This window comes from Hydra vulgaris, chromosome 05 (assembly GCF_038396675.1).
Source record: "Hydra vulgaris chromosome 05, alternate assembly HydraT2T_AEP".
In the NCBI taxonomy this organism is placed as follows: Eukaryota; Metazoa; Cnidaria; class Hydrozoa; order Anthoathecata; family Hydridae; genus Hydra; species Hydra vulgaris.
The window spans coordinates 33,904,147-33,923,275 of NC_088924.1; the positions used below are offsets into that span (position 1 = coordinate 33,904,147).

Consider the following 19,129-nt stretch of genomic DNA (forward strand, 5'->3'; position numbering starts at 1 on the left):
TATCATTTTGTTATTAATTACCAAATTTGGTAATTATTTCACATGATTTGTTGATTTAATAGGCAATGGTAAATTCTGGTAATTCATTTTAATCATCTTTCTGACACAGTTTTTTAACTACATTTCTTTTGTGATGGATATGCAGGAACAAACAAAATTACACCTTGTTTCGTTTCTTGCATTGGATGGTTCACTTTCAAAAATGTTTTAAATGTATTAAAGTGTCATTTACTATAGGATGTCATTCTTATATGGAATGCAATCATTACAAATGGAAAAAGTTAATAAAAAAGCTGATGTTGCAATTCCTGAAGATTGGCATCAGGTCCTTAAAAATTTCAGAAAAAAACCCTTCACTTTTTATTGTTTTTAACTTTTTCGGTGTTTTAAACCTTTTTAAACTTTTTTATATTTTCTGACTACTTGTAAGTAGTCAAGTATAAAAAAAAAACATTTATTGTTTCAACCTTGAAACAATATGTTTTTTTTTAATAAGCATTTGAAATTTTCAAAACAGGCTCGGGTATGCTTATGGAAAAAGCTCTATTACCCTCAAAAGTATGCTTGAGCTTGAGCATATTGCTAATAAGATGTACTTGTTTCGATACTTTTTTGAGAAAATAATAGCACACACATTTTCGAAAAACTTGCAAATATTTTTCAAAAATCAAATTTTTAAAAAATTTACGTTCTTATGTTTTTAATAGAAGTTTATATTTTGCTATGCAATGACATAATAAGTTCACGATTTGCGTTGCAAAGTATAAAGGTATAAATTTTTCTTTTATTGATTTAAACGGTTCAAATTTAAAAAAAACATATTAAAAATATTATTTAATTTTTTGTTATCAAGTCTCAACAAAATGGTTATATATGCTTATTTTTTAACAAAATATGAGCCTAGGTATGCTTGTAAGCGTTATGATTTGGCGGCCGTGGCGCAGTGGTTAGAGTGCTTGCATTAATAGCAGGAAATCCAGGTTCGAAACGAACTCTGGACATATTTTCGCGTCACGGTAAGGAAAGAGACGTGAACTTCCTAGTTAAATGCATTTCCGCGGTGCTCTGTGACAAACCGTTAGGTATTCTTGGGGCACCTAAGTAACAAAATTAAAAAATTAAAAAAAACAATAAAAAACCTTTTATAAGTGCACATATCCGATAAAAACTCGATTAGTCAGTGAACTTGTCATTCACTATACACATCTTACACTCCTTCTTATCCGTAACAACTAGAATGGCTGAATATTGAAATTATTATTTTGGTAAAACGTAGACAAAATAATCAAAAAGAAACTGCACTTAATTTGTATAATATGTATCCATCAGTTTTACAAATAAGTACTGCCCAATGACATACAAGTTCTGAAGCTTTGTAAACATTGATAATCTAATTATTGCTAATACAAGTACACAAGATTTTGCATCAGAAATTTTAGATACTGATTAGAAAAATACTTTTTAGAGTCCCAAAGTTTTATTTTCACAAAAAAAGAATGGTTATAAATAGTATTTACGCCACTTAAAAAATTCCAAGGAAGAAGTCAGTAATGTCCATATATTGACAATAGACTTTAACTTCCCAAAAAAACATTGAAAAATACCATTATCCCTTTTTTTACTAAATAATCTTAAATAAATATAGTTACTCTATATTTATTCTTATATTTAAAGAAGTTAAAAAAGCAGGGCTTTTTTATGAGTCAATAATAGTTCAAGCCTTAAAGAATAATCCAAAATTGATTCACGCCTATTTTAACAAAATGCAAAAAGTTAAACATCAAATACGAGTTTTAGAGGACAGTACAGGTGAAAGCACAGTTGATGAGGAGGAAATATGCAGAATTTTAAATGACTACTTTCAATAGGTTTTCGTAATCGAGCCGCAAGGTCCAAAGCCAGATTTCAAATCAAGGACGGAAATGGCATGTACGACGCAGTTTATTGCACGTGATGAAGTACAAAAAAGACTTAAAAACCTTGACGGAAATAAGGCGATGGGCATCAACGGCGTCCATCCAAGGCTTCTCAAAATGTGTACAGCAGTGTTTTTCGTTACACTTACTCTTATTTTTCAGACTTCATTTTCTAAAGGTGAGGTGTCAGATGACTGGAAGCACTCAAATATAACACCGATATTCAAGAAGAGCTCCAAACTAAAAGCATCTAGTTACAGACCAGTATCACTCACTAGCATACCTAGTGAGTAATGCTATATATGGAGCGTTTCGTTCGAGACCAGATTTTAAATCATTTTATTATAAACGGTCTTATATCAAAAAACCAACACGGTTTTGTTTTCAAAAAGTTGTGCATGACAAACTTTCTGAAAACACTTGATCTTTTAACAGAAGCTATGTACCAGAGATACGCTACAGACGTAATCTTCACGGATTTGGCAAAAACCTTCGACAAAGTTTTACATAATAGACTTCTCCACAAAATTCAAACTACGGAATTAAAGAGGAGCTTCACGTATGGATTGAATCATGGCCCTCAGGAAGGCAGCAGAGAGTCATAATTGGAGATTGTACATCAGATTGGAAAAACGTTATTAGCAGCGTACCTGAAGGTTCGGTTTTGGGTCCATTATTGTTTGTTCTGTTCATTAATAGTCTTCCAGACAAATTGGAACATCAGATCAAACTCTACGCTGATAACTGCTAAACTGTTGATGTCATAAAATCTGACCGGGACGCGGAGAGTCTGTAAATAGACTTAGACAAATCCATTTAATGATCACATTGCTGGACATTAAACCTAATGCTTAAGTTTCAGCAGCTGCAGTGAATGCTAACCACTCCTTAGGGAGGCTAAAAAAAACTTTTCGCAGTCGTAGTTGTTCACTGTGGAAACAGCTGTATACCACCTATGTTCGTCCTCACCTTGAGTACGCTATCCAAGCGTACCAATGGGCAGACATAGAAGCGCTAGAAAAAGTTTAAAACCGTACTACAAAAACCATTTCTGAGATTAAGCATTGCACCGCTGAGCAGCGAAGAGTCATGTTAGGTCTTACGACACTTCAAGGAAGAAGAATAATGGGTAGTTTAATTCTGATCTTCAAATTTATGCTTGAAATCGATGAAGTAAACTTTCACGTACCATTCAGTCATCATTTGTCGTCAAAGTATATTATGCTTGGTCATAATCAAAGACTTTCACAGCAAAGAGTAAAGCGTGTACACGAAATAAATGTGAAAGTAGAAAAACAACTAAAAAAAAAAGTACTGCTCAATTTTTATTTCGAACCAAGTAATAATAAAATTTCGAGCATTTGCTTTAGTGGGGCACATAAGCTTGCGCACAGAATAAGAATCAAAACTATTTGATGCTTTTTTAAATGATATTTTAATATCTTTAATGTTTCTGCAAAGCTTTTTTGTTTTTTTCATTTTTCTTTTAATAATAGCCAAGTACTTTTCAATAAATCTCAATTCTGGGCAGTTTGGAGGATTTTCTGTTTAAGGCACATATTTCACATTATTCTTTTTATACCATTCCGTAGCTAATTTACAATAATGAAAAAATGAGGCCAGAACACAGGTCTGTTATTGTGCGATTTAATGAGAGGTTAACGGCGTTTTTTTAAACATTCTTTAACATGTATTTGACCAGAAAGTGTGGACTGAGAAATATAAGGTGCTGATTTTTTGCCATAACTGCAAATAGCTTGCCAAAGTAAAGCTTTTTTAGTGAATTTGTCATGTTTTGTGGATTCAAATTTCTAATCTGCTTTTCCTCTATATTTGGCAATATAATAAATAGCACCAGGAATTTGTTGATGATCGTACTTGATATAAGTTTCATAGTCTTCAATAATACAGAAATTTTTAGAAATAAAATTGTCATACAATTTTCTGCCGCGGGTTCTTGCACTTTTTTGTTGAGTTTCAGAACGGTTGGGCACTTTTTGTGCTTTGAAAGAATGAAAACCATGTTTGTTTCTAACTTTTGCAACAAAACTATGAGAAAATCCATATATTTTTTCGCATGCATGCCAAGAGAGAAATTTTTCACGAACCGTGTTGTTTTGCAGTAGAATACCCTGCCGCAAATAGTAAATGACGCGACTTCGGTGAACATGTTCAAAAATCGACTAGATGAACATTTAAATCAATTAATAGAAAATTTTAAAAGATAACTTGAAATAAACTCTCTTCACATATGTTTCCAGTATTCTATTATGTTCTAAAAGTATAATACTTGTGTCGCAGATGTGCACGAGTATCTTAAGACTGTTAGTATAGAGGTGCTAATGCAGCACATCTTCGTTGGTATTTGAAAAATAGCGAACATTTATGGTTTTTCAAAAGTCCATAAATCTATTACAAATTGTTCTAAATATTTTTATATTATTGATCACTAAAACAAACTAAACTAAACTATATTAAAAAAACAAAAACTAAGTATCAGTATATAAATAAAATTTTAAAGAACGTTAAACGCTTAAAACGTTTAAAAGTAAAGATATCCTCGCTATTAATTGTTATAATTAACAATAGCAAAACATAGGGTAACAACTGCGTTACGTGGGAATACTTTTATTTTATTTCATTTTAAAATGACGATTATCTCAAATATCCCATTAAAAAAAAATATGAATTATGTAAAGTAGGGTAGGTATAATCAACCAGCCCCGGAAAATTGATTATGGGGGCAAGTTGGGCAATTAAAATATCTTGAAATCTACGCTTGGAAAAGCATCTTATTGATGAAAGTTAAGGAATTTTACTCGAATGCCGTCGAACAAAAGGTTTTTAAATTGATTTCCATCAAAATGAGAGATCAAATTTCTCTGCCGTTCTTTTTAAAGAAAAAAACTAAAGTTTATTTAAAAACAAACTTAAAATTTAAACCCTTAAGAGATTATTGAAATCTAATAGTAGTGAGTAGTGTTTGCAAATTCTCTAGTTCGATCTATTTTTAATTTATACCACCTAAACACGTTAAAAAATTTTTTAACTTCAGGAATTGTAAACAAAGCCAAAAAGATCACAAGTTTTCCCTCGTAGAACCTTAAGTGAAATAAAAAATCAAGTAATGCATTAGTTCAAACAAAAAATCAAGTTGTGCATTAATGAAAATCTCTGCTTAAATTGAGCTTAAGATCTCCTCTTCTACTGTGTTTTTAAATAAATGTAGCATTGCGTAATCTGTGGACAATCCTCTGCATGCGTGTTGATTTTTTAAAATAACTTTACTTTTGACGTCGAAGTTATTTTACTTCTAAGTTTTTATTAAACAAAGCTTTCATAACAATTTAAACATTTTAAAAGCCATTTAATATTATTAGTTACATAAAATGCATTTATATTTTTTAAAATTTAGAGTTTTACGGGTAGTAATGTTTACTGAAAGAAGTAAAGAGCAAAATTGTCGGTTACTTTGAACAAAAAAAAAACGCTAAAAATTATAAAGCGCATAGGATTTTGTGATTTAGCAGCGCCTCTGATCCATTACAACAACTTAAACGTCCATAAATATTTATATATTTTTTGTAATTATTAAGGTGCTCCCAAAAGTTTTTACGATCTTATCATAGAGCACCATGGAAGAGCATTTAACAAGAAAGTTCACGCCTCCTTCCTTTCCAAAGATCGCTTGTTGGGCTAGAGATCGCGTCGAACCTCTTGGTTCTGGGCCAGTACTCTAACTACTGCGCCATGGTTGAACAATATACGCACAATTCAAACATCCTTATGTAAATTGAGCTGAGCATTACCGTAAAAGGACGCGTAAGTCAAGTTTACAAAATATTAATCGCAAGTTTTATGAATCCAGCGAATCCAGCGAAAACTCAATTTTAAGCTAACACAAATATTTGACTTGAAGAAAAGTTTTGTGAATCCGCGACCAAGAACTTTTATGAAAATAAGCAAACAATATTTATTTATAATTTAATATCAAAAACATATTATAAGATGTATAAATACAAGAATTTAAAATGCATTCCATCTTCATTTTGTACTAAAATAAAAAATATTTTTTGTTACATGTTATCAAGCATACTCAAAATAGTCGGAAATATCTTATTGTAAAAATTTTAATAAATCATATTATTGATAAGAATAATACAAATTATTAATTACAGGGGTTACGCATAAACTTAAATTAGCTGTAAATTACAAAAAACTTCCCTAATATACCTTTTCCCCATAAATCTCTTCAATACTTGTTGCTAACCCCCCCCCCCATCCCCCATAGTTTTCTGCTTTAATTTTAAACCAAAAGTATTGATAAATAGTATTTGGATTTTTTTTGGAACAATTATAAAACTTACGTTTCTCTTTTTCCGTAACCGTATCCGCCTCCATATCCTCCGTCAACTTGGTCTTTCACTCTAAAAGAATAATTTTTTATTTAATTGTTAAAATAAAGATTTAAAATAACTTTTGCAAAATACTTACGTTTCTCTTTTTCCGTAACCGTATCCTCCACCATATCCGTATCCTCCGTCAATTTGGTCTTTCTCTCTAAAAGAATTTTTTTTTTAAGTGATCGTTAAAAAAAATTTTTTTTTTAGAATATTTGCAAAAAACTTACGTTTCTCTTTTTCCGTAACCATATCCTCCACCATATCCGCCATACCCACCATATCCGTATCCTCCGTCAACTTGGTCTTTCTCCCTAATAGAAACTTTTTTATTTAATCATTAGAAAAAAATTGGTTTAAAAAATTTTTTTCAAAAAACTGACGTTTCTCTTTTTCCGTAACCATATCCTCCACCATATCCGCCTCCATATCCTCCGTCAACTTGGTCTTTCTCTCTAAAAGAATTTTTTTTTTAAGTGATCGTTAAAAAAAATTTTTTTTTTAGAATATTTGCAAAAAACTTACGTTTCTCTTTTTCCGTAACCATATCCTCCACCATATCCGCCATACCCACCATATCCGTATCCTCCGTCAACTTGGTCTTTCTCCCTAATAGAAACTTTTTTATTTAATCATTAGAAAAAAATTGGTTTAAAAAATTTTTTTCAAAAAACTGACGTTTCTCTTTTTCCGTAACCGTATCCTCCACCATATCCGCCATATCCACCATATCCATATCCTCCGTCATTTTGGTTTTTTTCTCTAAAAGAATATTTTTTTATTTAATCGTTAAATAAAAAGATTTTTTGAATGAATTTATGCAAAAAACTTACGTTTCTCTTTTTCCGTAACCATATCCTCCGCCATATCCGCCGTCATTAAATTCGTCTTTATTTCTAAATAAAAACAATTTTTACTAGATAATAATCTAATAAAGTTAGAATAAGTTTTGAAAATATTTTCACATTTGTCCTACATTTCTTTCTTTCCGTAACCATAGCCATATCCACCTCCGCCATTACTTTCATCCTCGTTTCTGAAATTAAAGAATGCTTTAATTTGAATTTTTATCTTGAAAGTTAAAGTCTTCGGTTTGCGAATAGTTTCACGGTTGTAAGTTCAATTTGCAATTTAAATCACAAAACAGAGCAACATTCATTGTTCTGTTTAATTATTTAAAAAAACTGCAACAAAGTCATACTCACTTAATATCAGGAACTATATCTTTTTCACGATGGCTTGGAGCTGCTTCATCAAGCTGAAAAACAACCTGTTATATTACTGTTTGCATCTATTATAATATATTTTAATTTTGATTAAAAATAGTTGATTAAAAAAATAATAATAAAAATAATAACTTATTATTTTTTTATATTGTCTAATGTTAATAAATTAATTTGATACTTACAAAAACTTGAATGCAAAATATGAAAATGACGAGCATACTACGACGATCCATCTTTTTTGTGAAATGCAAGTTGGTTAAGTAAAAAATTACTTTGTTTTTATACCCTCCAATTAATCTGTTTCACTAATTAATATGCCGCAAATGGTAAAAAAACGTCCGTTAGCTAATATTGACGTTTTAAAGTTGGCTATTGAAGAATAAAAAAAAAAACTATTAAAATAATTGAAGGAAGCTAATTAAATTGAACTGTTTTGAAAAAGCCACAAAACTTAATTGAGTAGAATGTTTTCGTCTTTATTTTTTTTTTATTGCCTTATACTGTTTTTAATATTTGTTTATAATAATTATTTTAGTTTTATCTATTTATTTTTGTCACTATTTTAAATTTATTTTCATTTTTGTTTTGTTAACTTTTTAAGATTTAGTTCACTGATTGTGCATTAGGGTTCTTTAAGATACACTCAATTTCGATATTCTAGATTGATTTCTTATCCGCACATACACCTGTTTAGATACCTATTGATTCAAAGTCGTTTAAAAAATGGCTGAGGAACAAAGCCATATATGCATAGCTGTCATATATTCATTTGAGTTGGCATATTTGTACATTTAGCACTTGAGTTGGCAAGTTTTGAACTATAGTTGGGAAATTTCAAATATCGAGGACGTTTTTGTTATTTTTTTTTTGGTGTCTTTAGTTGGCAAAAAAATACATTCGACTCCCCCCCCCCCCCCCCATCGCCCATAAGAGACCTCTTCGGGACGGCCCTGCTTAGGTATATATTATTTATCGTTTTGAAGGGTATTAATAAATTGTTTTGTTTAAACTGTCTAACCGGTAGGATGTTTTGCAGAAATCTTTTCTTACATGCAATGTTAAGAACTTTGTTTTTTTTGTCTTTAAAAATTTGTATACTCTTGTTTTGATCATAAATATTCTGTTTAAGTTTGAATATTGAGTTACTTCTAAAAACTTTAGTATTATGTTTATAATTTTAAATAGCATATATTTAGGGCAGGGAAAGTTGTAAAGACATAAGCTCGTAGAATTAGCAAAAGTTGAACTGATTGGAAAAATGAAAGTCACATTTATCCAAATTTAGGCCAATAAAACAATACGGTAAAACATCTCTGGAATTTAATAGGATGGAAATGATGGATCAACAACTGATATGTTGACTGATTCATCATTTCCAACGCTGTGTGGAATATGATTCAGAACTGGTTTAGGGTCTGTTGGGTAAACTCCACATTTACTGAAGCCAGGTATATTATGACTGTTTTATTGTTTTTAAACGCTTCAGATGCATTTAAAAACAAGTATGCAATGCAACACCTACAAAGTATTAAACTTGCATTTGAAACTCTTGTAAATAATAAAACTCAGTAATTAAAAATTATTCAATTTTAGAGGCAAAATCATTTGGAGGCCGTCTCCAGTAACTTCTGCCTCCAATCTGACTGCGGTCGCCAAAATGGAGGCGGAAAAATTTCTGTTCCGCCGGCAGATGTAATTAAAAATAGTTTCACATTTGTTTTTAAGTTAACGAGCAACTTAAATATTAATTAGGAACAAATGTAAAAAAAATTAACATCAAAGTTACGATTTATGGTTATGTCTAAACCCGACCCGACAGGGCCGAATAACCTAAATCCCGGTCCGACCTAACTTTAAAGCCGACTTTTCTTTATTTTACTATAAACCTTTGTTTTTGCAAAAGACATTTGTTTATTTTTTTATTGGTTAATGGTTTACAGATTTTCAAAAAATGTTTAAAAATCTGCGAATTTTTGGTTTTTACAATATTTTTTACTAACTACTTTCTTTTACAAATTATGTAAAAGGAAGTAGTTAGTAAAGAAAAATATTTAGTGTCTATATTATGAAATTAAACGGTTTTTATTGCATTATCTGGCAAACGATGAGATAATTATTGAAACCAATATGTAGGTGTGTGTGTTTTATACAAAACTTAAAAAATAATTTAATTGTAGTATCCAGGAAGTACTGAAACCAAAAAAAGAAGAAAATTTGTTTAAAGTACAACAGAGGCCAAATGGAACTTACCGTTCACACTTAGTCATACTTAATGCGTCAGAAAATACTAAGTATAAATAAGATACTTGAGCATTTAGCAAACATTAGAACTCAGACAGTTCTTGAGAATAACAGGTCAATTCAATTCAATCTATCTGTGAAACGTTTTTTTGTGAGGAGGTCTGCAATAAGCTTATCTGAGAGGGTTGAGGGGAGGGTGCAGTGGGTCAATTATAAAATTAAGGAGACACTCAATTAAAAAAAATATTATAAAATGTTGCATGGGTAGGTTAAAAGCATAGATACTTTTAAGGAGGTAGAGGGATCTCAAAAAAGCGTATGGCAAAATGCGGGAGGGAAGGGAGTGGGGAAGGGTTGAAATAAAAGCATACGTACTTTATGGACAACCCTTTACGATGTACATTTGGTTCGATTAAATGAACTGAAAAAACATGTTTATGTTGACCAGTAAAAACATGTTAACATATTAGAACTGTGCAACGTCTTGTTGGTGCACCAGTAACGTCAAGAAGAAGTCTATAAACTTAACGCAGCTACGTCAAAACAAGCGTGTTGTCAAACAACGGCTAGGAAAAAAGCAACCAAGAACTGGATATTGTGATGTCAATGCAGCTCCTGATTCCAAGAGTGACTATGACAACAATGCAAAATAATAAAATTTCTCAATGAATCATGAAGAATTTAACGCTACAACATATATAAAAAATTACTTAAACAGAATACTTGAACGCTGAGTCACTAGTTGTTGGGTTGTTACCCCAAGAAAAATTTGTTATTGGTAGCTGCACAACTAACAGTGAAGATATAGCAACACTTAGTTTAGATAAGTGGTTAAATGATGTTTTAATCCATGCTTACCTCAATTTTCTAACAAGGCCTAATTTATGTCCAACCTTCTTTTTTGGCTCAACGATGGCATGAAAAAAACCTTGATGGTTAGCTTTATAAAAAAGCGGATTCTTTTTTTCCTTCGTTAACAAGAATCACTAGACACTCTTAAACACTCTTGATAATTGTATTAGCGGATTCTCTTGAATATTCTCTTGATAGTTGTATTAGTGGATTCTCTTAAAGGGGATAATACTTCAAAGAATGATATGTTTGTGATAAATGATATTACGGTAATCTATTAATAATAAACTTGGAGTATGGTACAAAATTGCTTTTAATGCACCTCAACAACTCGATGAAAATAGTTGAGGAGTTTTTACACTAATATTTGCAAAAGTTTTTACCAACAATGTGAACATTAGCAATCTAGATCCGACAGCTGTAGCATTATACTGTCGATTCTACAATCTCCTAATGATGATCTCCTAATGATCTCATTCTATTATCTCCTAATGATGGTGCAACTCTAAAACTCCGCTTTATAGTTCTGAGACCGGCTGGTAGTCAAGTTTCCCAAACTCTGTAGTTGCTCTCAGAAGGGCTGATTCCATTTACAGCTGTAAAATATCAGAGTACTAACAGTGCCGTGTTGTGCATGGATAGCATCCTTGTTCGCACTTTTAGTGTGCATTGTCGAGATCATATTTGAAGCCCTTCTTTTACGACTTAGGGTTTATTAATAGTATAAAGGCAATTGCTTGGATAGTGTACTGAATGCTATCTGTGTTTTGAGTCAGGTTCTTTAACCGATTTAAAAAAAGACTAAGGTATCAAAAACTATAGAACACAAAAAACCATCATCATCACCAAGTTTTCTAAATCTTCATTCACTAATCTTCGTGGACTTTGAAGTAACTTTTCTTATGCTGAGTCTTATCTTCTGTTTAGCACCACTTCACTCTATAACCTTTCTCTTTGTTATAAATCGCTTACCTTCATCTCAAGACTGCACTCTTTTTGTAGTTATTTCTAATAAATTGACCAAGCTCTTTCTCTTTATCATTCAGCCAATATCGCTGTTGTTGGTGACTTTAATGCATATTACACAGTATGGCTTGGTTCTAGTGTCAGTAACTGCAGGTGTTAATGTCCACAACTTTTACCTTTTTCAATCTCTTGCACAATAGTCAACGTTTTAACTCGCTTTCCAGATATTCCGAATCATTTACCTTCTCTACTTGATCTCTGTTTTGATTCTAATCCTAGTCAATGCTTAGTTTCCCCACATTCACCCTTATGTGCTTCTAATCATGGTTTGATATCTCTAAAACTTTTATCCCATACTTTTTCATCATCAGAACCTGCCTATCATTGCATCTATTGTAACTACCTAAAGGTTCTCAGGTCTCAAAATTTCGTATTTCATCTCAAAAATTAGGATCCCGAGAATTCTGGAGAAACTTTAATAGTGTCTATAATAAGGACAAATCTGTTACGCCTCACCTCTTGCATGATTCAGAGTTTGCTACCTCATCTAAAGACAAAGCTGAATTGTTTGCTATGAACTTTTCATCAATCTCATCTCCACTTATCACATCCTATCTGATATAGCTAACAAACAGGTTGATCCATCAACCTGTTTGTCAGCTATTTTAGGTAGGATTTGATAAACTAACTATCAATCCATCAACTATTTAACAAGTGCTTATCGTTTTCTTGTTTTCCAGTCTGCTTGAAAGCGGCATCTGTTATCCCTATTTTCAATAATTCTGGAGATCAATCTGACTCTTCTAACTACCGTTTCATTAGTCTTTTTCCTATCATAAGCAAGATTTTTGAGTCTTAATTTAAAAAACTCTTATTCTTAAATCTAATAACTTACTTTCTAATAATCAATATTGGTTGCGATCTTACCGTTCTACTACTAATTTGTTAACGGTGATATCTGATGGTTTTATTGTGCATTAGATAGATGTGGAAAAGTTAAGGCTTTCGGTCACGACATTTCTAAAGCTTTTGATAAAGTTGTGCATGCTGGTCTTCTCCATAAACTCACTTCTTACGGTGTTTCAGGTAACATCTTTAAAATTATTAAATCCTTCTTTACAAATCGTGCATAAAAGTTAATCTCGATGGACCGCACTTTTTTTATCACCTGTAACTTCGGGGGTTTGTCTAGGTTCTACCCTTTGTCCTATACTTTTTTAATTTAAATTAAAGAGCTCCCTGAAAATCTCACATCTGAGGTGGAATTATTCTCTGATGATTACCATTTACTATTGTATTGATAAAAAGTCAACACTTTCTGATTGCTTGAAGGGGGCATTTGAGCTTTGAAAGGGTCTCACTACAGTTACATTATGGGGCTCTCATTTAATGGAAAATTGTAACTCAAATAAAACTCAATTTTTTTCAGCTAATTGTTATCGCAATAATATACATGTTCCTATGCTTATGAACGGCAATATATTTAATGAATTATTTACCCTTCGTCTTCTAGGATTAACTGTTCTGATCTTTCTTTATATTAAACCATATATTAAATCTATTGGAAACCATATATCAAATCTATTTAGAAATTAGTGTCTGCTAAGGTTGCATCTTTTTATTGTGCTTGCTACTTTTTTACTCCGGATTCTATTCTTTATCTCTATAACACTGTTGCTATATCTTGAGCGGATCTTCAAAAATGTTTTTTGTTTCCAGCCTCCAATCATTTCAATTTTTTGCAAAGCATCATTATTTGATAAGTATAAACATAGAAATGATTGGAGTTTGCTCCATGTCCGGAAGCTAGCTATCTCAAACACCGAAAAAATCCTAGATCAGTCACTGGTTACTTGTCATTAAACTAAGTTTCATCCCTTTACTGTGACTTTACCTAACTGATCCAAAAATTCTTATTAGTTTTTTTGCTCGAACATCAGTTCTTCGTAATTCACTCCCTTCATCTTGTTTTCCTGATTCATATTATTTGCAATCTTTTAAGTTGTCATTATCTCCCTTTATAAATTTCATCTTTTCTCTTCCAGTAACTTCCAACTCCATTAGTAGTTGCTTGAAGCCTTGTTGGTTTGCGTTGAATAAAAATGTCAATATTTGCTTCACACTGTATCAGCTATACTTTGTGTAATTCTAAAAATAACGACTTTAAAACAAACACTTCTCTTCCCATCCGGAAAAAATGTCACGATTTCACGTTACTTGCAGAATGTCTGGAGATGTTTGAAAACCTAATTTAGAATTGAAATGAAGAAAAAGAGGAACATCCCAACAAACATAAGACGGCTTAGGACCGTCTCATTAAGGTCTTTAAATGGTCTTGTCTTTGAAGGACGTATTTAAGACGTCTTTTAAAAGACTGTATCGTCTTGAAAAATTGCGTGTCTTCTTAAGACTTCCAAAAAAAGTCTTTTTTTTCCGAATAATTTCAGAAAACTAAAAGACGTCTTAAAGACATTTCTTAAAAGACTTTTGGCCTGAATGAATTTTGCGTCTTTTTGTGTGATGATGTGAAATTTTAATATTTCTCAGCGCTGATTTCGAAAATGCAATTCAACGTTTTCTTTCACGTCAGGTTTTCTTACAAAAAAAGGATTATTTTTGGGTAAAATAACAAAATTTGACTAATTTTTCACATTTACCAAACGTTATAGAGTTTTATTTTATGTATCAATCAACTTCTAAACTATATTTGAAGAACACTTACATTTCTCTTTCAGCTTATAAGTCCTTATAATAACGTTTTTGCTTTCATTTCTCTTTCAGCTTATAAGTCCTTATAATAACGTTTTTGCTTTCATTTCTCTTTCAGCTTATAAGTCCTTATAATAACGTTTTTGCTTTCATTTCTCTTTCAGCTTATAAGTCCTTATAATAACGTTTTTGCTTTCATTTCTCTTTCAGCTTATAAGTCCTTATAATAACGTTTTTGCTTTCATTTCTCTTTCAGCTTATAAGTCCTTATAATAACGTTTTTGCTTTCATTTCTCTTTCAGCTTATAAGTCCTTATAATAACGTTTTTGCTTTCATTTCTCTTTCAGCTTATAAGTCCTTATAATAACGTTTTTGCTTTCATTTCTCTTTCAGCTTATAAGTCCTTATAATAACGTTTTATGTCGAAGTCCTTATAATAACGTTTTATGTCGAAGTCCTTATAATAACGTTTTTGCTTTATGTCGAAGCTTCTTTTATTGCTTTTCCGGTTCCGAACAAAACAGAACATTAATTGAAAGGTTTTTAAATTCAAATTTCTTTTGATTAAATATTTTATATTTATTATGTTTTATTAATTTGCATCTTGTATCCAAAGTTTAATATATATAATTTTTTTTGTTCCTTTTCATTCCTTGATAAGTTTTTTAAAATTAAAAAACAGTTGTCTTTTGCTATTGCTACTTATTTCTGTTTTTCCAACTTAAGGCTTTTGTTGATATTTTTAAATTTTTTTTTCATAATTTAGTTTTACATCATGATTTGGGAGCTGTTTGGATAGAGAACTATGAGGAAATAGAAGATGTTGTGCCTAGAAGGTGGATAGATACAAATAAAAAATATTATTCTGGCCTGCAGCAATGATGAGTGAAGTAGAACAGCCCTGAGGTGAAGTGGAGTAATTAACAATATATCAACAAAAACTATTAATTAAAAACTAATAAAATTGTAATCCACGTAATCTTCATTAATCCACGTAATCTTTATTAATTCACGTAATCTTCATTAAAATATTCACGAGCTTTCCACAAAATATTTACACAAAAATGATGTGGGATAAACTAGATATTAGTTAATTTTTTTGTCCCACCTCACCCCTCAAAAATCGTTCGTTGGGGTTACTAAAAAAATGTGATTTTAACGACACTTAGGGAGATGTTGAGATGTTTTTTGAATATTGAGGAAAAAGTCTCATTGTTTACATTAGAAACCATTGGTTAACGACCTCTACTAATTGGAATTTATGAGATGTCTCACTTCTCCCGGCTCCCACTACTCCCCACTCTCCCCTACTTCTAAAGGCAAACTAAAATCACTCTATAAAAAGCAGAAACATGCTTTAAAAATAATGAATTTTACAAATAAAAACGAACATGCAAAACCACTTTTTGAAAGTATGAATATTTAGACAATATATGAGCTAGATATATTTAAAATTTTATGTCTTATGTACAAAATTAAGTTCCAACAATGTCCTTTAATTTCTCATGATCTTTATGAAATAAAATCTAACATTACATATACTTTGCGCACAACAGGCACCTTAATTGAACCTTTATGCAAAACTAAGCAGGAATAATTTAAAATTATATATCGTGCTCTTCATTTTTGGAATAAAATCTTAGCAAAAAATTAAATTAATACACGTGTAGAAAATATAAATTGCTTTAAAAAATTAATTAAAAAAAATATTTTTTATATTAATTTTTATATACAAATATACAATATACAAATCTTATATCTTTTTATTTCTTTTCACTTTTTGTATTTTTATTTTAATTACAACTTTGAGAGTTTTTTTTGTTCAATATACTGTTTATTACACTCATTTTTTAAAATTTTTTAACGTTTGTTTTTAACAACATTGTTAAAAACTTAAAATTATAAAAACATGAATGATACACGACGGTTCTTAATGATAAGACCTTCTGATCTTATCATTAAGAACCCTTATAATTAAGAACCGCTTATTATTAAGAACCCTTATTATTTTATGAAAATTTGTGATGTTTTAAGTTAAATTAAGTTAAAAAAGTTTCTTTTTGCTCACATTTATTTGAAATTTGTTTATTTTTGAATGTATATAAGTTTTTACTACTACGAACTTGAGTTGTAATAGAACGAAAATAATTGTATAAATAAAAAAAATAAAAAAATAAAAACTAATGTGAAATTTATTATGCTGGACTCTCGTTTTCCATAGCCATATCCACCATATCCACCGTATCCATATTCTTTGCTATTACTGGCTTCAAATCTAAACAAAAACTTTTTAATCTTAAAAACTACTTTTATAAACGGTTTTTTTTTTCTTTCTTTTTGCTGTAACCAGAAATTGATTATTTTCTAAATGATATTATTTTTAAAACTAAAACGAATTTAAAACAAAGAATTTGTTTTCCACAAATCGCAACTGTAATGATACCTTGAATCGACAAGAATATTTTATTTAAACGGTTTATAGAAGCTCTTTCCTTAGCTAAAATAAATCTCAAGTATTTATGTGGTTAAAAATAGTTAAAATATTTTTACATCAAGTATGATATCATCTACTTATGAGATGTTGAAAAAAAAAACAAATTCAGCAAGTATGCTGAGATGAACCATTTTTCTTAAACGACGCTTTTTTTATTCAAAGGTGATATTTACCTTTTTTATGCAACATAGGTTGCATAAAAAAGGTAAATATAAACCTAATTACTAAAACAACTAGAATAAAGTTTTTCTTACCTTAAATTTGTAGTAATCGAAAAATAATAAGTTCCTATCAAAATAAGGCTCCTAATTTTAATTACATACCATTTAGTAGGATTAAAGTTAAAGAAGCACCAACGAAACTGCATAACAATGTTTATATTAGAACGTTTTTGAGTAGGACATTTAATGATCATATATTTAAATATTAAATGATGTAAACGTAGTTGGTAGGGTAATGTAGTAGCAGTTGAATGTGGATGCGTTACACCTTTAGCAAATTAGAAAACAAAACCATAACAGCGTAACAATTGCATTAGGAAATGTTGAAGAAGTTCAAAATTAACCAGAAGCAAATCAAATGTCAACAAAAATGTCTTTAGATGATTTTTGACGATAATTCTTTCATATTTGTATCCAAGTTTTTATAATAAATTATGATTTTTTTAAAATCACAATTTATTATAAAAACTTGTATTACATAAACACTTAAATACGTAATTACTCTAAACGAGTAAAATAGAATACTTACTCTAAACGAGTAAAATAGAATTTATATGCGTATTAGTATAGACGAAAATGATTGTGTTTTTTGTTGTTAAGCTCCAATTATCTCACTCTTTTGCAAAGGATTATTTTATATAAATATAGACATTCAATTGTCTGGAGTCTGATCCATGTCAAGACTTATCATAAGAAGCTAAAAGCGGTTTTAGTACTTTATATACTAAATTATTAAATTTCATGTTTAGGTATTTTTTAATGAAGCAAACAAAAAGAATTTTTAAAGAAAAACTAATTGATGTTATGCGCCATCCAAATAATTTCATGAGGTTAAAAATCAAGTAAGGTTTGACTGTTTACTGTATTTTAAAGCATAGGTATCCCCCTGATATTTAAACTTCTTTTTTCGTTTATTAAAAAAAGTATTTTAAATTGTTCGGCAAACTCAAGGTTTACGAACTCATGTATGTATAGTAATCATTTAGGGTCGGATAAAGGTCGAAGTTGGCTTGAGGCATTTGAAGAGGGCCTACGGTCTATTATTCGAAAACTCTAAAACTTGTAAGTTACAAAGTATTCATTGTAATGAGTAGTTTTTAATGAAAATTACTTTTTTCAAATTCGAAAAAATAGTAAATCTATGCAATAACTTGCAAATAATTTTTTAATAATACTGCAGATTTGCAAGTTTTGAGATTTTTTACTAGTAAGTTCTTCGATTACAGAATATAAGTCAAGCTGCTGAATTTCTCGGCATTCTATGTATAACAGCGACAGAGTGTTTAAACAACTTTGGTCCATGGTTGATCTTTTTTTTCTTTATTTAATCTCTCTTTTTAAACTCATAAAAATCGCTTTTTAATGAGCTTAAATAGAGAGATTAAACGTTCCCTTGAAAAAGCTCTTAAGCAAACATTTTTAAGGATTGCAACATCTATATAGCCGTATTCAAAACTATTTTTGAATTTTGAAGACATTTTGTTTGTGGGGTCTTTCTAAAACCATTGACTACATCTGGACCATTAGTCTTGTCTCTTACTTACTCATAATTGCATTAAGTCGTTTCACTTCCAATCGCGTGTCAGCTTTTTCAGATGTTGTTTCAGTCACACTGACAAGAATCTGTTGAACTGTTTTGTATCCTTTCTGCAGCGCATCAAAACCATCGTGGTGACCAGATTAACGTGTATCCGAAAGTCGTTTCACTGTTAGTACTCCTTAAGGAGTAAAGCCAGTTAAAAAGTAGATTCCATCGGTGTGTTAATGCAGAAAAAAACACAAAAAGTATATGAACTAAATCAAAAAAATAAACTGCATAGAATGTATTTAGCTAAACTGTTTTTTTTTTGCAAATTCAGGCTTGCATACCACCGTGTTTTGCACTCATATTAGATACATTGTCATATGATTGTCCTCTACAGTTTGTAATGCTTGTGTCATTCTCTTCTAAAAACGTAAGTATTATTTTTTTTGACAAGCTCTTACTGGTATGCTCATATATTGAAATAAATTATATAAAAAGTTTAACTGATCTGCTTGCTATTACATATCAAATTATCGATGTTAAATGGTATGAATGTGAAACACCAAATGTTGAGTCTA

General features: G+C 30.5%; 1 protein-coding gene and 1 long non-coding RNA gene across 2 annotated transcripts; both read right to left on the reverse strand.

Moving 5' to 3' along the window:
• Positions 1-6,283: 6,283 nt before the first annotated feature.
• Positions 6,284-6,630, reverse strand: LOC136080034 (uncharacterized). The gene is made up of 3 exons (XR_010638395.1): positions 6,547-6,630; positions 6,411-6,476; positions 6,284-6,343 (listed from the first exon to the last, which is right to left on the reverse strand). It is a non-coding gene; the product is annotated as an uncharacterized LOC136080034 (long non-coding RNA).
• A 56-nt stretch (positions 6,631-6,686) lies between these two features.
• Positions 6,687-7,872, reverse strand: LOC136080336 (uncharacterized). The gene is made up of 7 exons (XM_065796953.1): positions 7,725-7,872; positions 7,522-7,574; positions 7,293-7,352; positions 7,150-7,212; positions 6,995-7,078; positions 6,842-6,925; positions 6,687-6,771 (listed from the first exon to the last, which is right to left on the reverse strand). The coding sequence occupies exons 1-7, from the start codon at positions 7,773-7,775 to the stop codon at positions 6,687-6,689; spliced, it is 480 nt and encodes a 159-aa protein (XP_065653025.1). The 5' UTR covers positions 7,776-7,872.
• Positions 7,873-19,129: the final 11,257 nt, after the last annotated feature.

What these genes read in the sequence shown, in the direction of transcription:
- LOC136080336 (XM_065796953.1), bottom strand. Translation starts at nt 7,775, where the DNA reads ATGGATCGTCGTAGTATGCTCGTCATTTTCATATTTTGCATTCAAGTT. An exon ending in TATTTTGCATTCAAGTTTTT is followed by an intron (nt 7,575 to 7,724) that starts GTAAGTATCAAA and finishes GTTGTTTTTCAG; the next exon opens with CTTGATGAAGCAGCTCCAAG. An exon ending in GGTTACGGAAAAAGAGAAAC is followed by an intron (nt 6,772 to 6,841) that starts GTAAGTTTTTTG and finishes AAATTCTTTTAG; the next exon opens with AGAGAAAGACCAAGTTGACG.